This window comes from Haliaeetus albicilla, chromosome 13 (assembly GCF_947461875.1).
Source record: "Haliaeetus albicilla chromosome 13, bHalAlb1.1, whole genome shotgun sequence".
Taxonomy (NCBI): Eukaryota; Metazoa; Chordata; class Aves; order Accipitriformes; family Accipitridae; genus Haliaeetus; species Haliaeetus albicilla.
This window is the reverse complement of record NC_091495.1, coordinates 17,692,262-17,718,258: the sequence shown is the minus strand read 5'-3', so window position 1 is coordinate 17,718,258 and position 25,997 is coordinate 17,692,262. Positions and strand designations below refer to the sequence as shown.

Below are 25,997 nucleotides of genomic sequence, written 5' to 3'. Positions count from 1 at the left end.
TACACAAAGTGCCCTACTGAACTGAGTTTTAACAATGCAGCCAAGCAGAATGGTGGGATCAATCAGAACTAAGTGACCATTATGTAGCTGGTAAGCAGAAAAAGTCTGTAAACTCACTTGCTTGGTGTTTTTGACGTAAATGTTATATTGCTCAAGATAAATAGTGTTCACACCCGGTTACCTGTGTTTCTCTTGGAGTGTTAATTGCTTCACAGATGAGGTTCTTGTTAACAAATCCTTCCTTTGCAAAATGTCCACTCCTAAAAGACAAGCTCGTGGTATTTTGTACAACATGTAACAGTAAAAATATTCATCCTTCATCTTTCTTTCTTCCTCTTAGGAAATACTCAGGAAAACTTTGGGGAAAAAAATAAGATTTAACATCACTGTATTTATTAGGTTCCGAAACAATACACATTCACATCCTTTTGAATACAGTACATTTGGCACAGTAATAATGTTTACGATGAAATAACACTAATGAATGGCAAAAGATTCAAATGACACCCATAAGAAAAAAATTCTGTACAAACAAATCCTCACAATAAAAAAAACCCTACCCCCCCAACTGAATACATTTTATATTTAGCCAGAACTATTCTGCACATAATTTAAAAAGAGGTAATTTGTAAGCCTTTTTTGGAGAGAAGTATTTTTCACCCTATGGAGAAAAACGTGTTTCCATTTTTTAATAAAGTCTATTTGGGAGAAATACCAAGAAACAATGGATTCTTTATAATAATAATTATTATTAATAATCTTTTTGGCATTTTGCACTCATTTTACAAAGAAGGAACAGGGAAGATTTTACAGAACAGGCAGAAATGTAACAGAATGTCCATTTTTAAGAATTATCTTTAAAAAATGTTCAAGGTAACAGACAAACCTTCTGATGTAAACCCAATGCAGAGGATCTAACTATTTATATTGAAGAAATATCTGCCCATGCAAAAGTTTTTATCTTCTTCACTTTTCTCTTAGCATCCTACCAAACATTGCAGGTGCTGAGGCCTCTTGAAATACAAATGTTTGCTAATTATATTCACCTTAGAAATGGCAATACAGACTATATACCTTGCTTACAACAGCTTTATGGGACACTTTTATTCCTTCAAAATAAATGCTCAGAGTTTTGTGTAAAGGCCTCTTGTTGTACAAACACTAGTGCACTATCCAATAACTTGACTTCCTCACCAGTCTACTCACCTATGGAAAAGAACGCTTTAGCATTGTGATCAATTCTTGCCTGGATGTCAAAAGCTAACTGTGATGAGAAATAAACAGAGCCAGTGGTGAGACACAAATTGATGGGCAGTTCTACAATATATTTCTAAAAGAGAAAGAAATTTAAACATTGAGATGATGCAATCATTAAGATGTTTCTGTGCTGGTACTCAGCTCCAGAAGCTAGTCTTTTCCCAGTACAAAAGATTACTGAAGATAAATTAAATTAAACTAAAGGCTTGATCCATTATTACACCTGTAGGCCAGACAACACATTTATTGATATATCATAATATTTAATATTTTGAAATCATCATAAGAATATATATAATAATTACACCTGAGTTTTAAAAACAAAACAAAATGGAACTGAATGTTGTCATCAGTAACAGGCTATGAGCAGCCAGATGTAAAACTGACACAAACTAACTCATCTGCTTGTGACCGAGATTATCTCTTAAAGCCAATGATTCACACTTTGTCCACCATGATTTGCAACATTCCTTTCTCTTTTCAAGCTCTATCATGTCATAATAGAGTTGAAGAGAACTATACAAGAGATTTAGTATAGCTTAATATATGTCTACATCTTTTATAACAAAAACCTCATCTCTCTGACAGTAAATTGAACCAATACACATACAAGAGTATTGCACATGGACATTATTATAATTATTCTTTCATAGACTAACATTTTAATAGTATGCCTGAACATGCAGCAGTTGATACCTCTATATTCAATGAATTCCACAGGCCTTGCAGCAAACACTATATACAAAATCTCACCTGTACAAAAGGCAAAAAAGCTTCTTTAGTGCCACTTTGCCAATCACAAGTATATATATTTTTGTGCAGCTGGAAATCCATGTGCAACAATTAAAATGGACTCCAATGACCGCTCACTCAGTCCAGTAAAATATATAATAAAATGACCTCAGCGATACATGTACACAACCCCCCCCAAAAAAACAAACCACAGGGTACTCCCAGAAATATAAGTACATAACACTGTTAGCGTATCTACAGGAGGTAACTTCACATTAGTAATATTGTCCACATGAGTTACCATTTCAATTCATACACAAAAAAAATTCAATTTACAACTTTCAATAATGTCAGTTTGTGAATGTTTGATCTTCAGTTTTTTAACACACTTCTACATAATGCATGTGTAGCCTTATTTTGTGTCTTCTAAAAGCAGATTTCTCTTTAGATTTTAAACATAAAAAACAACAAACACAGTAGTATTATGGTTTTGTAAAAGTGTGCAAAAGTAACACACTACTGAGAAAATAAATATAAATAAGAAATTATTCATCAACTTGGCTACAATGGAAAAGGCAAATTTATAATGTTTATAATTAATTTTTTTTGTAAAATTAACTGTAAACATTTGCAAGCTTGCCATCACATTAATGGTTCATTTAAATGGATATTAGATTTGGTAACATGGATAGTACACCCAATTGCCTGAAAAACTGTAAAATGCCTATATATAGCTCTGTTAAATAGTATAGGCTTTTTATTCTTTAGCCCTTTAATAACTATCCATATAGTATCTATTTCTTGCTTTAAATAAAATTTCAGTTATCTTTGTGACTCTTCTTATTCCTAAGAGTTTTCCATAAACTGTATGAGGAACTTCACTGAAAGCCTTATTTGATGTGCTTCTTTTTCTGGACAGGTTTATTTTAAGTTTGTATCTCACCACAATAAATTCATAATTGAGGATTACACCTCCATGAAGGCAGACTTCTTTGCTTACCAAAGGGCAACATATTACTTACTTGTTCCACATCTGAGTACAGATCTTACCATAACCACCAGTGCAGAAGAAACAGTTCTCACTTTCTTAGCTTAAATACATATGACGATTACAGAATGTGATCTGCTAAATTGCTTTTAATAGCACAGCTTCATTTTCCATGGAAAAGATGCAATTTTTTCCTCTGGGGAGATCTTAGGAATAAAAGAAAAGTTGCAAATATATGGCAGTGTGTTACATCTACAATTTCTGATACAAAATTATTTTGCATTGCTTTGTGAGACAGAAATTAAGAGTGCTTTCAGGTCAGAACGTTAAAGGGAAAAAACAATAAATATATACTTTAATTGGGGATACGGGCTCAGGGTAATAGAAGTAGTTCTTGATCTACTGAGTCTCAGTAATTTGACGATCTCTTCAGAATCACTTCTTGCAGCATCATCCATCTGTCAGCCTAACGTTGCCTATGGCAGTAGCTCTTCTCCAAAATAAGAGAACCCTTTAAATTCTTCTTGATTGATTTGTTTTATAATTGTCTCATCCACTAGCGTTAATACTGGTTCTTCTCGTGTAAAGTCTTGATCAAAGTTATTTACATCCCTTTTGGTTTTCTGAGAAGAAAAATACAAATAAAGTGAATGGTAAACCAGCAGAGTAAAATAAAAGGTGTTCTCCCTCCTCTCCATCCCACCCGAAAGGCTGAACTTTCTGGAATGATTGGAATAAAAGAGGAGCTACTTCACACAAAGAATAACACACGTATGAGAGAAGCTACAGGAGCAAGTACTATACATGAGTTCAGGAGAGGCCACAGAAGCAGTACTATAAATGAGTTCCCAGAGACTCACAGGTCTCTGACAGGCGAAGGAATAGCAGTATGATGATAAAGCAGGAAGCTGACATTAGGACTAGTTTAAAAAAGGCTTTGGCACAGTAGGTGGTATGGCTGTTTCCTCTTAGGTTTGAATATAATGAAATCTCATTTCAGAGGCAGAGAGTTAACTGATTTAATTGATTTCCCCACAATATAGGCTACTGTTTCAACTCTAAGTTAACTGTTTCTTTATATCTGGCTACACTCAGCTTTAAAATCAGATGTAGACCTCGCAACAGCTCTCAGTCCAAAATCCTTGAGCTCCACATTGGCATGTCAGATTTCCTAATGCAGCTGAATGTCATTCAGAGCACCATGGCAAAGTGTGAAATTCTGGCACCAGAGAAATCAACCTCAGAACTCCTCTTTATTTCAATGGCATCAGGATTTCCCTGTTGAAGTCTAAAGCACTTTGCTCTTTCAGTGAAGTTGAGCCACCATGGTGCAACTGTACATGTTCTGGTTGGAATAAGACATATTAACTAGAGACAGACTTGGGGAGGCCAACTCGTTGTCCTCAGGGCACTCATGACAGGGACTATCTGTGACCACTTACATGTAAAAAAACTTAAGGCCGCAGGGGAAAACATTCCCATGGTCATTCCCTTGAGGCCTGCACTGTTCACGTTTTCCATGTTAGCAGCATATTTCAGGCATCTACAGGTTCAGGGAATTGGAACAAGCATTTTCCTTTACACTGCCTCTTTTCTCTTTGTTTCATGAAATCTAATGGTTACCTGAGTGATACTTGACGGAGGCACACTGACACATTGAAAAGTTTGTGTGCATCCTGTATATGTCTGAGATTTAAGATGATACCAGAAACAGAATAGCTATTTGACTTGTAAAGTGATACACCATAAAGTACATTAACGTATTCCAAATGGAATATATGCTTTCTTTCAATGTAGGTAAATTTTCCTATAAAATGCATATATAAATGTATTTTCTTCATCAGCTCTACTGAGGCACTAAAACAAATAGTTTTCTTTCTTACAATTGTAAAATGGTCACAGCAACCTTCACGTACATTATCTGTAAGAACTTTATAGGTATAGGGAAAAAAAGGTCTATATAAATGCAAGAGACTGTCACTTGTAAACCAAGTACTTTCTAAGTGCAGGCAACCAAAAATCCACAACCTCTATCTACAAAATTCCATTAAAAGGAAAGGAATATGGACTTAACAAACATATATATATATATATATATATCTGTTTATATTGTTTACATTTGTAGTATTTACTTCGTACATAAAGACTGGACATAAAAGTGTATGTGACTCATATACTCTGAACTGCATAAAGCATGTGGGATATTCCTTTGGGCTTTATGTTTTTTCCCAGTCATTTGGGCAAATATTGCAAAATAAGAATGAAATTCCATATGAATTTTTAAATGCATTACATTACAACTACGTCTACATTCTTCTTGTTCCCCATGTCCTACCGTAGTATTTTCATGCAATCATACAATGAATTTGGTACAGGTGTAGACTCTAAAGCAGAAGGAGGTAAGTGAGTATTTGTAGAAAGTAGAATTCAAATTCAGAACTGTAGTTATGTGCTAGAGAAACGTCACCACATTCACACTTTAACCACTAGCTATCCAGGGCAAATAAGCTCTGGACTAGCTAAGAACAAACACAATATATATTATTTTCAAGTTTTCATGCTGAATATATTTGTGAAAAGTGTTATTTCCTTGCTGAAGCAAGAAGAATAAGATGACAAATTCCTCAAAGCCTATCAGGGGCAATTAATTCCCAATAGCTACTTTTTCCAGAAAACCATCACTACGATTTGTGAAGGTGTTAGGTGAAAAAGTGTGCACATCAGCATATCTGACAAATTGTCCCAACACTGGTGTATCTAAATCCTATTGATTAAAAATAATTTTACTTCCAGTAGAATTTTGAATCCCAAACACTTCTGAAACAACAACCAAAGGTATTTGCTTAGATTTAAAAGCCTAGCATGTCTTAAAATATGCCTTGAAGACCAAAGAAGGAAATAGAACTTTTTACTTTCTCAGATTTGTAAACAATTCCATGTCTTTTTGGCAACATAGACGTAAATCACCCAATTTATTAACAGGACAAGTATGGAGCAATCTAAGATTGCAAGGACATGCTAGCAAGCCTCTAACTAACCAATTGATGAAGTGAGATTAAATAAATCACAGGGAACAAAAGTGAGTGGATTAAGCCATACAAAACAAAAGGTAGAGTTCATAACAAGTGCTTCTTTTCAACAGAAAGATTTATTTGAGAAACCCTCCTTAGCAATTTAGGCACTTTCTTCCTGAAGCTATGACTGTTTTGCAAGGCCTCATCTGGTAAGATGAAACAGGTCTGGCCACATTTCTGCTACTATTGCTATTTTAATGTAGTTGCACTGTGAATACTCTATAGGCCAACAACATGAACCAATATATAGTTGCAGCAGGTATGAAGGGCTGTGGCTGTCTCCTAGCAGAGAAGCTGAGAAAAGAAAGAAGATCTACAAGGTAGGGAGAGTATATGAAGGAAACAGAGTGCAGCTATTACCCAACTTTAAACATTTTAGAAAATCGTGAAGAAAAAAGGAAAAATATTTAGATTGGCTGGCAAACACATCATTAAAAATGCAGTAATTAAATGGGTGGGATTCTGTTTATTTAGCCTGCTGCTCCTTAAGACTTTGGGACACATTATTGTTAACTTTTTTCCAGGTAAGACTTTTCAATTTCAGATGACTGAAGAAACTAGGGTTATTAGGAAAAAAAGAACCCCCAAAACCACAGCTGTCCACCCAAACACACAGCAATTTGATTAGGTTTCAGATGCTACTTTTTCCTCTCTAGACTACTTGAACACCTTGTATTCAGGATGTGTCAATGCTACATGAGAGCAGGGGCACAGCAGCTGCCCAAGAGCTTCCAAGTGCCAAATTCCACACTGCACTGAAACTGCTCTACTGTAGGCAGCATGTGCACAGTCCATCTGACAAAGAGCAGCAACAGTGCCATGGCACTTGTAATGACTAAAAATGACACGACTCCAATTCTAAATCTCACCTGAAAGATGACTTCCTCACCAGCACGGTATCTCACATAGTGAGAAGGAATAGTGACTCACTATGTCTTGTGCAGAAAACGGGCTGGCTAGTTGATCTTTTTTTTCTCCCAGCGGTATGAATGCTTCATAAGTCTCCCATCTGAGCATTGACCTAGTGTGACCTGCTTATCCTGGGAGACATGGTGGACTTGCTTCATGTGGGTGATATGATCTGATTAGATGTAACACTTATGCTACAGAAACAGAACCCCTTGAATTAATAAATATTAGCATGACCTACTACCCATCAAGGATGACAATTTTTAGGTCAAACTCATGTTTTATTCTATTCAAAGACTACTGCTTCTGTTTGAAGAGCTGAAGTTATCGGAAACTTTAAAAGACTATCCCTTCATAAAACCTCATTTAATCAGCTTTCCTAGTTGGTCCGTACAACTTTGGACAAAGGGATATTGTTTTATGAGTCAAAATGCTTTTTTTCTTAAATCTCTTCACATAATTCCTAAAACATTAAAATGAACTTCATATGCTATTAATAAGCACACATTAAACAGTGGTTTTCTGAACTGGTTTTATTTTCACTACCACTTCAATAAAAAATTAATTTTCTACCTGCAGTCACAGATTCAAGCTGTAAAAAAACCTCCAAAACATGCTTAATAAGCCTTCCAGTGTCAAGGATTACCAACCTTGCCTGTTAATGATTACTAAAAGACACTATATGAATTGCAACAGTGAAAAAGGAAATCTAAGTTGGTGGTCTTATCAATGAAAATACATTAAGAAAGTTAGAACTTGCCATTCCTTCCATTAATCACATGAACCAAATGTGAATGACAGAAGCCTTTGGTATTGAAAAGCCACAGAAATCCTTGCAAGAAGGCACCTGACAGACGATGTTCCAAACCAGGGAACTCAGCAAAGCTTGGGCACCTCATCAGCTGTGTCATGAGACCAAGAGGCTCAGTGGACTCTCTTCTACTTAACAAGGATTAAATTAATTCTCCAGCTTGGAGGCATTAAGAGGTATCTCTCTCTACTCCATTACTTATTTTCATTTGACTTGCAGAAAATCACCAGAACTCTTTCAAGTCCTTTGCAAGCTCAATGGCTCCACTAAATTGGGCTGGAATTGTCCAGCAGGTTCAAAGGCTACTCAGAGGAGGTGAAAGAAAGATGGAGGTGGTGCCTAGAAAACAACAAGGCCACAAAAGCCTAGGTTGTCCTACAAATTCACAATACGCTGTTTAAATATAACTAAAGGAATCATCTTTAAACCAATTAATAGATGAACAGACAGCCAATACAAGTAAGTGAGGCCGGAAATGATGATTATAACAATAAACCAGTATGTTGGAAGAAAAAAATATTGTGCTGTGATATTTTTCAGTAAGTGGACCTTTTGACACAAAATATACACAAAGCTCATCCATGATTTTCAGTCTGAGAAACTGTCAGCACAGAAATGCAGACGCAGATTGGCCTTTCTATATCACTGAAACATCTTTAACGTTACTCCACTGCAATTTTATGTCAATAGCAGTGCTTGATGCCTCTTCACATATTTTCAAGCCCACAGTGAAATCCTGGAGTTTGTCATTCATTGGGGGACCTTCACCAGAGAACCCTTCCAGTGCAGCACCCAGCTGTACCAGCAGCACATTAAACATGCAATAGGCACATTAAATCTGGTCAGGAAGCTGCTGCAGCTTTCCATGTGCAGCTACAGGGGCATGGTACAGCAGTGCAGTAGGAACAGGACATGGAGCAAGAGTCGCACCTTCTCATATGTATTACACAGTATAATTTAATTCTATCCAGAATTCCGCTTCAGTGAGAAATAAATTATTCCCATGTTTGACACAGTATCATCAAGAAAAGATTCTCAGATCAGGATGATCAGAGTTTAAATATTTTGTATTTACTGCGTCACTGGTAAGATTTTCAGATTATTTTGGTCAAGACAAATGGAAACTCAAGATATCAAACAAACTGGTTTGAAGCACAAGGTTATGTGGCTAACCTCACATATCACTGTCCTCTCATTCACCTCTCCTTATTATGATAACAAAAACCACAGCACAGGCAGAGATCACTGCACCAATGACTGGATCTCTTTTCGTAAAGGTGTAGTAGTTTCTAAAAAGTTGAGACCTGTTGAGCTGTAATGAGCACTCACTTTCGCACATAACTGATTCTATATATACAGAAATTCAGTATGAATACTGTGAAAGAAACAGGCTGAGAAGCCCAACACTTCAGGCCTGTCTTTTGTTTATCCTGGTGATGCCTCTTCACAGTATTTGTATGCCCTGAGAATCTGTATCAGTATTAGAAGTATCTCCTAGAATGTCTTATTTCAGAAGAGATGAAATATATGTTATCAGAATAACTTTAAAAATTATTTAATTTTTTCAGCATGTTAATTGCCCTATTCACATATGGAATAACTACAACAGATCAGCCATAAGCTGCAGTATATTCAGCTGAAGGTTACAATGATAAAAAGGGGTTTGAATCCAAGTAGTTTTTACAAGTATACCAACATTCAGTACTTACAAGCAGAGGGTGAGATTTTGTGCTCCTAGATTATGCTTCCATTAGATGTAAAGGACACCAAATTAAGAGAAAGAAGTGGAAAAAAATTCCACTCAATAAAGATGTTAATAGATAGTGAAACAGTATTTGGAAAGCATGCCAACCTATGCAGTCCACAATTTAATCTGTTATAGAGGTACACAGATATTTAATAAACACCAAGCTAATTCACAGAACTATGAATTTTAAAAGGAATCATTTGTGATCCAGTAAACTGAAACCACCTTTATACTAAAACAGTATGTATCTTTCCTAGGAATGTGAAATGCGTCAAGAAGGAAGGAGGAATAACCTGAACAATTAGGGGGTACAATTCAACAACTACACGGTCAGGATGCCAGTCTTAGTATTCCACTTTTGCACAGCCTTTCTCCCATGCTTCACTCCAAAACCACCACAACAAAACAAACATCAAGGCAAACAAACTCGAAGCTCTGCAGATTCACTGACAACCACCCCGTTGTCACCTGGGCAATGAACCTCATCCAGAAGGCGTCACTGTAAAACTCTTGTCCCCTATGGTCATACTTGGGTCTAGTTTTAGCATGAACGAGTACACAGCACTAAAGCTATATATACCGAACCTACTTTGTTCATAGCCTTATTGCTAAAGCACAATAATTATCTCTGTGTAAAACATTGACAGAGATAGTTTTCACAGGAGCTGCAGGTTAGGTCAGCGCTACAGGTTCCCACCTGTGGTTAGTCCTTTACCCTCAAGATCCACCTTATCAGGGCCTGCTTCCATTAGGATTTAATCATGAGATAACCACTGCTCATAAGCTACGCTATGGTAGAATACATGCATTTTTTAGAGTGAAAAAAAATGCAGGGGAAGAGTGCCAACTTCTGAATTTCTACACTATATTTTTCCCTTATGGTAGGTTTCTTTGAGGGTTTAACTACATGGGAAACAATTTTATATTTCTTCTTGGCGTGGGAGGAAATACGAGAAGAGAAAGTAATGGAACAATCATATGAAAATACCCTTCATCTGCACAACGCAACTCTTACTGCAAATTTTATGATCCACTCGGTAGTGCAGATTTTATATGTGTGCCTGTCTAATTCACATTATATTGGCAAGCCTCCATTGATATCCTCAACTGCTCTAAGGTCATCATCACCAATGTCACCTCCCCTCTTACATACTGGCACACATCCAAGATTAGTCCATTTCCGTTTGTGTTCTCCTGAAATTGCATTTTAACCATTGTTGTTACAGCAGAGTTACAGTAGTCAGGGCTGGTGCACCTGTGACATGCTAAACGACCTGCTGGCGAGTCCTCAAATACATGTGTAGAAGCCTTTTTGTCTTCTTGATCACTAGCACTTTAGCACAAAGGACTGGCTATACTCACAAAATGGAGTTGACTTGCAAAGAAGAGAAAAAAGTGATGCAGAGAGTTGGTAAGTCTAGGTCACATGACCCTAGAATTCCAGTGGCTTCCAGGAGATATCCCATAAATCACTGAAAAATTACCCAAATACAGACAGTCTAGCAGTGCACTGAGATATTTGACCAGATTTATTCTGTAAAAGATCAATAGGATTACTTTGCTTTCCACTTTAAGGAATCAAAAAAAAAAAAAAAAAGAATAAATTAAGGAGAGACTGATGCTAGTGAATAGGTGAATAATGTAATGAAATATTTCAGGACTCATATTTCTGCCATGTATCCTGAATAAATACTGACCACCTGTATTTCCAATGTTTTATTCTGCCTACAGTCACCTATCCCGCTTAAATTACAGAAAAGTAACACACCATGGAAACCTTCCTGAATATGTTAAGAAATTACAAATATATAGCAATATCTTGTGATTCTGAGCCCCTCGTCTATCGGGGAGGCATGGACTTGTGCATTGTGACACTGGACGCAACAAAACATCACGGCATGGAAGGTAATAGCAAGCATGTAGAGTGGGAACATCACTCCAAGACTCAGCTACACACTAAAATGGTTTGCACTATATGCCATAGAGCAGGAATGCTACAGAGTTTTTGGCAAGACTGCCTTCTTCAAAACATTTTGGGAAACTCATACTCTTTGATGATGATCTCTAGCTCACTAAGAATAAAGCTTTTAGTTTGACATGGGTAATGCATATGACAGGCTTTCATACAGAGAAATGGTATAGCAGGTTTCACCTTATACAAATGGAGAAAGCTACACAGTGATGGTTTAATTCTAAGACTACTGAATTGTTAGAGATCATATTTTGAAGTCTAATGATTATTTTTAAGCCTTTGCAAAGATAGATTAAAATAAAGATATATGTGACTTTTTAGAATGCAGCTGAAGCTGCACATACTCATACAAACTATAGAATGAAAAAAAAAAGGCATTACACAATTATGCACGAATGCCTACTACTTCTGCATCTCAATATACCTCCTTTCCACCTTTCCTCTGGACACTGGAACTGCTTTTTTGGAACACAGTTTTATTAAAAGAGTGGAGTAAGACATAGCAGAGTTTGTAGTGACACAGGTTTCATTCTTGGTTCTGCTACTGATCTGCTTTGAGCTTGAGTAATTTTCTACTCACTATGCATCTAATTTTCTTCCTATTTTTGTTCTCCTATACATGGATTGTGATCTCTCTGTCTATCGTTATCTATGACCTCTTAATTGTCTCACTTATACGGCTTTTTGCACAGTGGGAACCTCATCTTGCTAGGAACTCAAGCTGTTATTGTGGACCTGAGGGCACAAATTCAATTTCTCTTTCTTCTTGCTCTTGTCAAATATAAACACAATCCTTCAGAGAGTCATGGGCAGTCATGATCTTCAACTTCTTCTTTTCCATACTCCATAATTAGGCAAAAGCAATCATTGTTCTGCAGGTCCTTTGCAAACACAAATATGGCATGCACATCAGGGAACAAAATCTGCACTTAAGGTTTTTCATAAATTTTAGAATGAGTGTTCCACTCATCCTGCATAATTTAAGCATATGACTCCTGCAGCATGCTGTTTAGAGGACCAGTACAAGGTCTGTGCCTCCACAGTAATAAAATCCCTTGTAACAGCACAGCAGCATAACAGGAAAGCAGCAGTTAATGAAGTGCTGGGATTCCTTCTAATTTAAAGATGCCTTCCCTGTCCTGCTACTGAAGGTAAGTGCCTACACATCAGCTGCTTCAGTCCACCATCTGCTTATTAGTGCATATGTCAAAGGAATTAAGTTTTGCACTCGTATGCTGAGCTGTGAAGACATACACTGACAGATTTTTGCTGCTGATTTTGGGTGAACATCCAAGTAAGACACTTTTTAACTTTATGCTCACATTAGCATGGTATACTGCTAATAAAAAAGGTTCTCCACGAGAAATTAACCCACAGCCAAAGCTGCTCTTCTACTCCATGTTCACCAGACTCCAGCTGTGAATGGGACTAGTCATGGACTGCCAGCCTTCGATAAGTCTTCACTTTTTTTTGATAAATTCCTCTCCACTGTCTGATAAAGAACCAGATGCTACTGCTTCTTAAATCACCTGGTGTTTTGCCACTGGCTTTTAATGACATCAGAGACAGGCCCAACCCAGGAATATTATTTATTATCTGCACTAATATAAAAATAAAATATTTCTGTTTGAACGCTTAAGAGTATACTGTAAGTAACCATGATAAGGTGATTTCACTTAATGGTATAGATTACTTTCTGAAAATAGCACTGGAGATTAAAGCATCCAAAAAGTGAAACAGAATTTGTCTTATTCTAAGGAAGCCCAGAAGGAAAGCAGGAACACTCTGGCTGCTTATCACTCCATCCCAACGGGCACCACTTAACAATGTACGTTTGTTTAACAGATGGTTAAATGAACCTAATTATTCAGTATGAACAGATTTTAGTGCTGTAAGACCAGGACTCAACAAAACCAAACAAATACTGCTGGATCCCCAGTACAGGATCAAAAGAAGCATAACAAACGTTGCTTAACTTATAAATTTTTGGGAACCTGCAGTAGCTTTCAAACTTCTGTAATTCTAGTGTTGTGGTAATCACAGCTAAAACCAGCTGCTGCAGGCACTGATGCTGAAGAGAATAAAAAACAAAACCCAAGACTAACCGAATGAGCAAATTCTGGGAAAACAGAAATTTGTTTGTCCAAACAACACCGAAATCCCTTAAAAATACCAGCTCACTTACTCTTGATTTCTCTAAGTTGTGATACAAGCCGAATAGAAACTCCTTGAAAGCCATATGCTTACACTCTGAGCAAATTTAGTGGTTGTACAAAGTGCCAAGCTAGTTGAAGCTTTGGAAACCAAGGTCCTTTGTTGAGGGAGCAGGCAGAAATGTTACAGACTTCTCTGCCCTGCCCAGCCACATGCCAGGCTGATTGGTATGAGCTACATTGCAGGTGGTTATGGTACTGTTGCTCACAATTGTCTACTGCAAGCCCAACTGAGATCTTCATCACCTGCCAACAGCCAGTGCTTCTCAATCACCAGCGACCTGGCTAACATTTGAACCAGTAGCAGAAAAATGTAACTTTTATGAACCAGCTGACATTAAATATTCTAATTCATGATACCCTGTGGCAGTGTGCAAAAAGTGTTGGACTTCAACCGTTACGGCTGCTTGTAATAAAAAGGCTATCCCAAAAGTCCACATCCATTTTTCTTTAGTTTTTCTAAAGGATATATGTTAACCATTCTGACAAATATAGATTCTTCCCTGTTTCCATACCTTTTTTTCGTACCCCAGTATTAATCACCACAGTGTCACTCTCAGAAGAAAGCCCACTGTTTTCCTACACCTGGAATGCCTGCAGCAAGTGGGGAATACATAATGTGCAATGTTTAACAATGGTACATGAGAGTCTGAGGTCCCAAGATCACTCCCCAGTGTTTTGTCTAAGCAGTAACACTTCATGCAAAAGCATGCAGTATAGCTCCTTGCGTGCCCATCTGCTAAATGCTCATTGCCATGCACTGATGACTGAATGGAAATATATTATGAAACTGAAGGGACACCTCAAGGTTATTAGGCCTAAAAATGGACCTACCTTGACATTTTCCCCATATTGAAGGCCTTACCTTAAAGAGGGACATTCACACTGAAGCAAACTTGAAAAGAGAGAACATTTATACAAAAAGAAATTTACTTGGCCTGTAATTTCCTATGTTCCTTCTGGTGCTACTGAATGATACTGCATTTTACAGGGCTTCTTCCCCACAGTGTAAAGGCAAAGTCATAATTCTGCACGTATGACGATACAATCCAGTCATAAAAAAATAGAGGTGTGACAAAAAAACCCACCAAAACAGTATCTTGACTTCCCAACACCAGGTTAAAAATCCCTCATTAAAAAGTAAAAAAATCTTTGCCTGTTAGCAGTCATGTATGAAAACAAATTTGAGATTATAAAACTTATGTTTCAGGCTAATATATTTGAAAGTTTTCTCCAGAAACGCGGTCCCTCTTTAAGGATTCCAGCCATATTTCACAGTAAGCAGACGGTTGCTGCAGCAATTTAAACACAGACCTCTCTAATTGAACACATTTTTGGGAGCAGTTCAGTGAGGCACCTACCCATGAGGCAGGTGCGGCCTCTGCCTGTTTGCCTGTGCAAACAGGCCAGCTGCACACTCTGTAGGTGCTGATTGGTATTTGCTATTTATTACCCAGTTCCAAATACTGCGGGCATCCAGCTTGTCATAAGTCATCGACAAAGGGTTGGTTGCCAAAATTTTACCAGGTTTTCACTCATTTAGGGGAGGGGGAAAAGAAAATTCCCAGTGCTCACTGACTCCAGTTGTAACCCACAATCATTGGCTAGGACTAGAATTTTGTATTTGGGAATGATTTTATTTCAAATCTTTGCTGCAGCGCAAAACTGAAAGAGAACACATTGCTGGCATCCTTAAGTCAAGACTTAACAAGGGAGTTCAGGTTCACAAGGAAACTGCATACAGACAATGTGGCTCAGATAGTGATAACTAAGGAGGGAGGGACTTCGATAATGGTTTATGATTATCTTAGAGTTAACGGAGCTGAGAGGTGAAAATTACTGTAGGAAATTTGAGACTGAGGATCAAGATGAAATCTGCTAACACTGAGGTCTGGTATAGCATAGAACACTCTTCCAAGGGAAGTGCTACACGTTCAGTCAATTTAAAAGCCAGGCTGATGTGGAGCATTTGGTTTTTAACAGTTCTCAGTCATATTTCTTTGCTGTCACAGAACTTTGCATTAAGCATCCTGAGATTGCCACAGAGTGGAAACTGAGGCATGAAAAGGTTGGCTGATGAACCCTGGACCACACCATGAGCTTCTAGAAAATCTGGTAGAAGAACTTCTGTATCTTGCAATTCTCGGGTCTCTGGTTTTAGCTGCTAGACCAACTCTCTACCCGCAAGAAGTCAGAACTGAAGAAGGAACATACAAATATTCAGAAAACATTCTCAGTGATATAACTGCAGGAATGGAGGAGGCTGCAAAGCGAAGGGAATCACATTAGATGAACTTAACGGGCTGGCGGCAGCTGCTGTTGCTCCATACTGCAAGATACAGTTCTGCAATAGACTATCTTATTCATTTTGTTTCTAATGCTCTTGAAGAAAGCAAGCTTTTAAAATGGAAAATGAAGAAATTATGACTGCATAGAGAAAATTAAAATAATGTATTGTTCTGTGAAAGCTACACATTCACAGTAAATCATAGTAATGGGATTATTTTGTTAACTTCATCTCCATAAAGCCACACTATGAATGGATAGCCACAGGCACTGATAAAGCCATTAGTGATGAAACTTTGGCTTAACTGCTGAAAAGAAATACATACGGCAAACATCTGTTTTACCAGGCTTTGTATTACCCTCTGGGTCAGAGTTCTTCAGCTTTTTCATGTTGAGGACATCTTAGTCAAAGTCTCAAATGTTCACAACTCTGACAGTTACAAGAGGGTGGATGAAAATGACATGTCTGTCTGTTTGCATGCACATGTTTCAAGGATTGACAGTGAAAACTCAGCTTGAAAGGACAGGAGTGTGTCTGTGGTGAGACTGTCCTTGCTACACAGTGCCTAACAGCTTCCTCTGTCTCACAGCTCCTTGCACCACACTGAGCCACTGTGACCAACAGCATAAGAAATACGAGAGTGATTTTATTGTGCTGGTCTAATTCTACAAAAACCAAGAAGAAATCCTTCAGAGGGCTGGAACACCTCTTCTATGAGGAAAGGCTGAGAGAGTTGGGGTTGTTCAGCCTGGAGAAGAGAAGGCTCTGGGGAGACGTTATTGCAGCCTTTCAATACTTTAAAGGGGGCTTATAAGAAAGATGGGGACAAACTTTTTAGCAGGGCCTGTTGCAATAGGACAACAGATAAGGATTTTAAACTAGAAGAGGGTAGATTTACACTAGATATAAGGAAAAAATTTTTTGTGATGAGGGTGGTGAAACACCAGATTGCCCAGAGAGGTGGTAGATGCCCCATCCCTTGAAACATTCAAGGTCACGTTGGGCAGGGCTCTGAGCAACCTGATCTAGCTGAAGATGTCCCTGCTCATTGCAGGGGGGGGGTTGGACTACATGACCTTTAAAGGTCCCTTCCAACCCAAACTATTCCATGATTCTGTGAAATTGATGCTCATATGAGGCTGCCACTGACTTCAGACAGATGAGGAACAAATTTGGGGCCATGATGTTCCTCCATCCCTGGCAAGTCAGCTTGGGATATTGTGTATCTTTATGCCACTTGGGCACACCTCTCTGAGCTCACTGGCTGATGTTAGTGGCATGTCAGCAGGCCACAAGTTCAGTTTGGAAAGCCTACAGCTGGCCAGCTGTGCTCTCAGAAATGACACAAAGAATTTCTTGTATGGATCTAATAAGATATGGAGAAGATTGAGGAAAAAGCGAAATACGACAAAACATACTTTTGCTTCACTGTTTCAAATACAAGCTTTCCTGGTAAATAACAACTTGGGACGAGGTAAATTTCATCAATACACATTAAAGGTGAAGCAGCAAGCTGTTTCAATCACTGTTTTAACACATATTTTATTATTTGGTATGGGATAGGCAGAATCATCCCATGATGCACTACAGCAAGATCTACCACATTTACCACCATATCAATGACTTTGGTAAGAAATTAATCTACTGCACCCTTGTTTTCATTTATAATATGGCAAACGCAGTTTGAAAATGGAAATAACAGATTCAACAAAGCCAAGATCATAACCATGGAAACAAAGAAAGATGGAGAGCAGAGAATCACTGAATACTATCAAGGCCTTTGTGGTTCTTGGGCAATAAATTATGTTGCAAACCACAGCTTGGTCTTATGGCCACTGATTAGGGAAATTTCATTCTCCAAATGGAATAAAATTCGAGAAAGAATACATGAGACAAAATATTTCAACATAGGAATAAAATGCCTCAAACGGATTTCTGTCTCACAACAGTTGCTCTAGAGAAAAGATACCTGTCTGCACTAAAACTGTACTTATTTCTTGCATATGCAATTACATATTCATGTCTGCATTAAAAGCAGCAGGGAAGAATAATATTATTCAGAAAATTTCAAGACAGTCTGTGAAACTCTAAGAATTAGGTTTTAAGAACAGCAGAAATGATCTTCAAGAGACACTATCAAGGTCATTGGAGCTTAGCTGTAACAAGTATCTTCTTCATAGCTGTTCAAAAGTTTGCTTGATTTCTAAAGTACATGCCTCAGGGCTATTACTTTTTCTGTAGTAGCTTAATATTTATAATAGCTCTACATGGGACAAACCCTCAGTATAGTAAACTGTAGTGTATATATATATAAAAAAATTACTTTTGCCACTGAAAAGCCTCATAATTCTAGATATATGAAAGGAAGGGCTGACCGATAATATGCATCATAGCACTGGGCCCCAGTGCATTTTTACCCCTTCATATTCTCTATTCCAAGTCATTAAGCTGGAGGAGCAGCCAAAGATCCATCGCAGCATGTTTCAGGGCCACCAAATCTGCTTCCATTGTCTCTACCTAGCACAACCTGCTGTGGCACTCCTGCCACTGCTTAGCAATCTAAACCTCAGCCATTTGTATGACTGCTCTGCCCAGGGCACTCTTGCAAGCCTTCAGAAAACACACTCAGTTTTTCAAGGACCTTTTGGACTTCCATAATTTTCATTCCAAGGCTGAAAACAGTTAGGAAAGAAATTTCAGCTTCCCACACATCATTAGAATAATCAAATCATGTACAAACTAGAAGGACATTAATGGTATATTTCTGGTATAATAAGGAATATATTTGCATCCATCCACAGAGTGAATGAGATTTTAAAAAAAAACCAAACCCTCAAAAGCCTGGCTAACAAATAGCCATATAGTGTTTCTTCCAACTCCAGCTGAAAAATTCAGACTTAAGGCTGGCAGAGCTGAAGAGACATACCTGAACTATGGAGGAGACAGGCCTTACAGTACCGTGTAATATAGCTCCTCAGAAAATCTATTATGGCAGAGAAAGGATAAAAGGCAACAGAAGAGGAAGACGACTGTGCTAACCAAGGAACTTGCATGTTTTGGGGATCAGCGAAGTAGTGAGGCAGAACTGAAGCAAGGTTTGTTTCCATGCTAGCGCCTCTGTGACCTCCCTTGGCAGATTATTCCAATGTCTGATGGGACCTCAGTGTTTGACCATTTTCCCTAACGACACTACTTGTTCAGTGTCAGTGTTTTATATTGCCCAGAGCTCATTTGAATAGATCCTATAGTTTGGGGTTTTTTTTGAAAGTGTGTATGATACAGTAATTATAAAATTTCCCCCCTTAGTCATCTTAACAGTTGGTCAGAAAATAGATGAATACCTGTGTAAATATATGCATTCTTGCATGAGCAAAATTTTGTATGTGCATGCAAAAGTCAATTTGAATGCACAAATGACTATATATGCATTGTATGCTTCCTTCCCTACACATATGTACACTCACATATCACATGCAAGAAAGTCTGTTTTCTGACTAATAATCTGGTCTCTCTTCTCATAGCTATTTTCAGAGATCTAGGCTCTCCTGAACATAAGATGAAAAATATATTTTTTAACCCCCTTTTAATATTACAAGTCACTTTTAAATAATCAACTGCTCTTTATCAATACTGAAAGATGTTAAAACCCAGAAAACATTCCAAACACAGGCATTAGTTATGTTTTTCCCATAGTTACTCCATAGCTATGGAACAGTTACACTTGTTAATCTGAATCAGTGAGTCTCAATGCTACACCCACAACTGAATTTAGAGAGGAACTGTCTATCTAGATTTTAAAGTAGACTTTATTTTGTTAGTGTTCACCTTCTTCCCTCTTTCCTGTATTTTTCAAAGTGAGTGCAATCTCTTCTAGCTTGGCAAGTATCCAAAATCACCTTTTCAGCATTTGAAATTTAGCGCCCTAGATTCCTTTACCATTTCTAAAGTTGCATAATTAAAAATTATATTTTGTGTGATCTTTTTCTCCAGCCTAGATATATATATATATATCACACTTTACTTTCGAACTAATAAATCGTTCAATTTTAAGAGGACAAGTAAAAATTTCAGTATGATCTTGCTCAAAGATTTCTACAAAATAACAAAATCCAAACAATTGGAAAATTTATGCAGCTGGTACAAAACAGCTGATGGATCATAAACCTAGTGTAAATATATAAGATATACCCTTTCTAAGTGTAGAAAAGTTATCAGTAGAAGTTGATAGGACCAGGTCACTGGGGAAGATATCTTAGAGAGAGCAGACTAAGAACATGAAAATAATAGGGATGCCTGTAACATAGACTACATATTATCTGAATTCACTACCATAAAAAAAAGAGTTCAGAAAAACCCAAGCATACAGAACTACTAGGCTGCAGGAATCAAATTTGGTAGAATAAGGTTGGCATATACAATATGGAAAGAAGTGGTATGAAAATCTGACATTATAGAAGCAGCCTGAAGAAAAATGAGAAAAGGTGTAAATAAAGATGTACAAAATCACCCTAACAACTATTAAAGAGCAAGCAGCTCTCTTGAAAATTATACAAAGGATTACTCTGAAATAATCTGAAATCACTACTAAAACTGAAATATCCAACTAAAATACCATTAAAAGAAGCAGAAAAGGAGAAAAGGAACAAAACAACAGGAATTAATAAAATAGGAATGGCTTTATAATATAACAGCAGTGAAATAATCACCAGAAAGAAGCTGCACTGAGAAGGCAGAAGGCATTTATATCAGCAATGAATAAAAATATCTGACATGCTAAATGCCTCCTGACTTTTAAGAAGGACTGCCGCAGCAAGAATACTTACAAAAATAATAAAGGCCTCATAAAAATACCTATTGTCAAAGGGATGGTGCATCTCAACCATGAAAGGAAAACAGCCAATAAACAGACTAGATGTGAAGAATCTGGGACTTACTAGATGGAGGCATAAAATTATTTTGGAATTGTGCATCTTGATTTGATAACTGTATTACCAAAACACTGATGAATACTGAGCAAAGCAACAAAAATTACTGTGAGATGAAAGGCCAAATACTTGTGAAAACAGGAAAAGAGCTACACACATGCAACTCAGCTAAACACCAATTAAGGCTGTCTGCAACTACCCAAGGGTTGTGGAACCTGACTGGAAAGCAGTTAGTTACAGCATTAAATAGGCTTCAGATAGATACTAATGGGGTTAATTTGTGGTTTACACTTCCTGCAGCAGTGCAGAGACTTGTAAGCCAGTGAAGGCACTAGGTGCAACCTGGCCACACCTCCAGAGCAGAACTGGGCAACAGGGTAAGCAAGCCGGCATGCCCCACTGGCTGGACCCTTTCAGGAGAGGGGCTAGCTCAGGCATCCCTCTGCCCATAGCTACTGCATTACAAGGTTTCCATTCTCCAAGAAATGTATTAAGAAAAACTTCTCCATATGATGACGCTATATCCTACCATTGCTCCTAGAAAGACATTCACAAGGGCTAGCTTTCTCTTACAGCTCTCAATTCCTTTGGGTTCTTTCTGCATAGCTACAGAGAGAGAGAGGGAGATACTTCTCCAAGAGCGGACTCAGAGGAGCTACCTCAGGCTGCTGTTCTGGACGGGCAGCCCTGCTTTCACTACCTACACAGGGAACTTCAGAAATGCATCTCACTGGACCAAAAGTAAATGCATTAAATGTGACAAACAACAATTCTGCAATAACAGAGGGGACTTTTTGACATCTAAATTAGGATTCAGCATTGAGCCCAAAGTTTTGTTTTGTTTTTTTTAAAAACCTTTGTAAACTATCTAAAGAAAGAAAGAAACAAGCACCTTGATCATATTTACAGGCAAATCAAACATTGTAATTAGGAATGTGCAAAGTCAAAAGATGCAAATCAATCTCAAAGGATTTACCTTAAAATTATTCTCTTGTACTGTTCAAGCACAAAGTTAACTGCACACATTCTCAGCTGAAAAGCTGATATTTGGTGAACTGTAAGTATTTTCATCCAGAGGAAGACAAGAATAAGTAAAGTATTTTCCCTTGGCTTTTGTAGTTCTGCGTGTGGGGCTGCTATTTACATATTTTTTTTACTTTAAAATAGAAATACTTGATTATTACCTAGGAAAATGTAAGTACATCAGTTTACCTAATCATGGTGTATTTCTTTCACCCAGGAAGCTGTTTTTTCAAGTATCTTCAGTTAATATATTATTAATCAGAAATCCTTTCCTCTGTCTTTCACTACAAAATCCAGTGGCCATTGGCAACGCAGGACTGTAGCAGAGTTCACACAGAAACTACAGACAGTATATACCCAACTGAAATAATCCTTCTGATCAAGGTATCTTTAGGAACACAGGAAAAGAATTCAAACCAGGCCTCAAACCCCCTCATGGGTTTATGTGACTGAACATGAACATCTTCCTATGCATTAAATCTATTCCTGACACTTACCTTCACAGAAACAATGACAAGACAATATTTTCAGTGTGTTTTTTATGTTTCTATTTCAGCCCCCAAATGTTGCATCAAGTAATCTCATGTCTCAGAAAAGCGAACACCTAGAATTGTCAAACCAAGTTTTCTCTGAATGTTATGGAAACTGCTACTTACAATCCGAGGTTTGAAGGGTGGCTTGATTTTCCTTTGTTCTAGAAGAACCCAGTCAATTTCCTTGAAAAATGGATGCTGCTTAATTGCATCTTCCCCGTTCTGTGACGCCACACAGCCAAGTCGCTTATTGGGGTTTTTTGTCATGAACTGCAGCGGGTGGAGGGAGAGGAGGAAGAAGTTAAAACACGAATGGCAATGGCTAGAAACCATTTGCAGTTCAATTACACATTCCATTTCTTAAAGCCTAGTTTTTAGAGACAGTCCCCTTTCAGGAGGTTATTTTTTCTGTAAGAGCAACAAGGATGCCCCTCCAAATTTCAGAGGTTCCAGCCAAACTAGAAGATTCAGAGACTCCAAAGATAAGTTTCCTGCAGGAAGCTCCTTCAACTGATTCCTGAAATGTTCTAATTTCATCTGGGAGTGCTATAGGAGCAGCATTTCTAGTTCCAGCTTTGGCTAAAAATACTAAAGGAAAGAAAGAAAATATTAAGCCCTCCAGAGACACTTCCAAATAGATGGTCAGCATAGCTCTTATTTTATCTTATTTGCTTTATCTTAACTATTAATTTGGGGGATATTATACTTAGTGCTGTTTATTTTCTTTGGGTACGTAGGTTGCATAATCATACACTCCATTCAAGCAGACACATGAAAAGCCCTAATCCCATTACTCATGTCTAGGATTTTATTCTAATGAGTAAGAACAGCACCTGCAGGTATGTGAATTATAAGCATTCTGTCCATAAGTTTCAGGAAATACATAGAGTGATCAGCACCAACAGAAAGCTTCCCTTGAGAAACTCCATGACATAACTTCCACCTTCACTTTTGTCTTAATACACCATTAGTGGCAGCAATTGGAACTAACTGCTCTCCTTTGGTGTGGTAATTTTTAAACTTCTCACTTTTAAACTCACTATTCCTTTCAGCAAAAAGCTGTAAAACCAGTGCAAAACATTGATATCAAATGATGGCAGCTGATAGTATTTTTCCTCATTTTGCTCTGTTATTTCTTCCTTCTTTTATTAGCAATTGCTCTACTTATTTCCTAATGCATGTGGACACAGAATCCTTGCAATTCAAGTAGCAATGAAGGCTGTTCTTATACACACATGCACACTCGTATTATAGAATTATCCCAAGCTTTTCTATAACTTCATATTCAGCCATTATTATAACATTTTTTAAATTAAAAGTGTACAAATGAAACAAAACGTGGTAATTGTTCAGTGCCTTTTTAACCTAGGTACCACATTATACTATACATCTGTAGGAAAAAAAGCTTAAAAAAAAAAAAAAATCACTACAATGCATACCCTTGCTTTAGTACTCCAGTTATTAGATAAGTAGCTACTGAAGCCCTTAAGATGGTTTTAGATAGCTAGATCAACCATTCACAGGAGAATACCATTGCTATCATTTTAAAGATATAACATAGATCAGTGAGGCAATTCTCTCTATGGTTTCTGACACACACGCACTGCTCCAAAGATGACCCTTCTCTTTGGTCTTGTGTTGAACTGCTCTGCAAGTTCTTTTGCAAGTGGACAAGTCATATCTAAACTACAGGTCATATTTTCTATGGGCAGGAGAAACAAAGGTTTTGAAAGGATTACTGTGCTTTGGTGAGGTCTCTTGGAAAACCACAAAACACATTCCTGTGTTCCTCTGCTTTATTTCACCTTCAGGACTGGAGCAAGCAGGCCACGAACCAGCAGCCACACATTTTGCAGAAACAGAACACGGAAACTACAGGATATGCTTTTTGTACCACATAATCCAGGTATCAAAGAAGTAAAATCTGATCCTAGTATCTGCCATGTTTTATCTTTGTTTTAAGCTGGGGGCAGGAAAAACATCCGAACATGTCATTTTTAAGAAGCCCAGGACATGAAAATATGACTAGATAGTACAGTTTAGTACTGTACTTCACAAACTTCATGAAACTTGGAAATGGATGAGAACAAATTTTAAGAATGCATACTTTAAACAAATAAAAAAAAATCATATGCAAATATGATGAAATAATCTCAAACTTCTGAAGTGGGCATTTAATTCTATAAATTTCATCCCCTGCAATAAATATTGATTTTTTTCACCTTCTTTTTCTGAAGCAGAAGCTGACATTTATTCCTTGTTTATCAACAGCATCAACAATGATGCAACTGTCAGGGCAGAGACAGCTGTTAACTGTACTGTGTTGAAGAGATGGTTGCCAATGGAGCTAACAGCCATAGCCATTAAGTGTTGCCTTTTTATTTTCCCATATTAAGGCAGGAACCTCCTTTTATGAAAAGAGGAGCCTTTTACGATCAGATTTCCTATTGACTTAAATGACAACAGGACAAAAGGCTGCTGAGATAGCCATGCAACTTGGGGCCCAAATCAAGGATCATCAGGTTCCCAAAATTTTGCCTCTTGAAATAAATGGCACAGCTTAAAAACAGAGTTCTGCTTCTGCACCCAGAGAGCTCTCTTATCTGGGTATGCAGGGAACACACACTGTAGACACAACCTCTCTCCATTGCTTGCAAAGAAGCGCAGAGCTAATTTCAATGAAGAATTGTTTTCTTTACCACACAGGAAAGAATTTTAAATAGCAATTCCTGTCAATTCACAGAAACAGGACTAATAAGATCTGTGGGATTTCACGTGATAAGCAACGTGCTCCCTTGTAATACTGAGCTGTAAAATTATCCTCCTTACAGTTTTCCTGTTATTTCCAACAAAACACTTTCTTCAGAAAATAAAACATTGTTACTTAATACAAGAGAACATCTTCTTATGAAACTTTCCTTACATGCTGCTTGGAGGAGTGCAAAAATACAGTTTCTAAAGAATAAAACCCATGCCTCAAAGCACAATGTGAGGAAATGAAGTGTTCCAAAGTTAATCCCTTGCTACCATTCAGCAGTAAAATACATAGATGCCTCTTTCTTTCCTCTGTTTTTCCTGTTCTTCATTTAACAGAATGTGGACAAGGATCAGATGAAGAACCCAAGTTTCAAATGTGTTTCACACCATAGCTGCACAGACAGCAGGTTGCTAAATGTAAGGAAATATTTTCTTTTTATGGTGTAAGCTGGCACAGGTCCATTAAATTATAACAATTTATGCCAATGAAGACATCTTGCCCAATGAGAAATAATCTATTATTACAGTGCAAATCTATTTAATGGATGCAACTCTCTTTTTAAGGTTTATAGTAGAATTAAGGATTAACTTTAGACATAAAAATGTACCAAAAAAAAAAGCTACAACTACAGCATAATACAAACCACCATGCCTACTATCAAAATGTAGACCCAGGAAAACAGCCTCTTGAAAATATATAGTGAAGTCAGCTTTAAAAGAAATCGGAAGGTTTAACACCCTTGTACTTAGATTCACAAAAATACATAGC

General features: G+C 37.5%; 1 protein-coding gene across 2 annotated transcripts in view; it reads right to left on the bottom strand.

Annotated features, from left to right (window-relative positions):
- Positions 1 to 371: 371 nt before the first annotated feature.
- Positions 372 to 25,997, bottom strand: part of PRKCE (protein kinase C epsilon) — a 300,197-nt gene continuing 274,571 nt past the window's right edge. Inside the window, exons 14-15 of one of the 2 annotated variants that reach the window (XM_069800306.1) lie at positions 22,595 to 22,741; positions 372 to 3,600 (exon numbers count right to left, since the gene is read on the bottom strand). In XM_069800306.1, the coding sequence (XP_069656407.1) occupies positions 3,454 to 3,600; positions 22,595 to 22,741 (294 nt within the window). In that variant the 3' untranslated portion in view covers positions 372 to 3,453. Of the gene's footprint in view, positions 3,601 to 14,537; positions 14,599 to 22,594; positions 22,742 to 25,997 lie in introns of those variants that run through there. The other variant, XM_069800307.1, reaches the window with a different exon arrangement.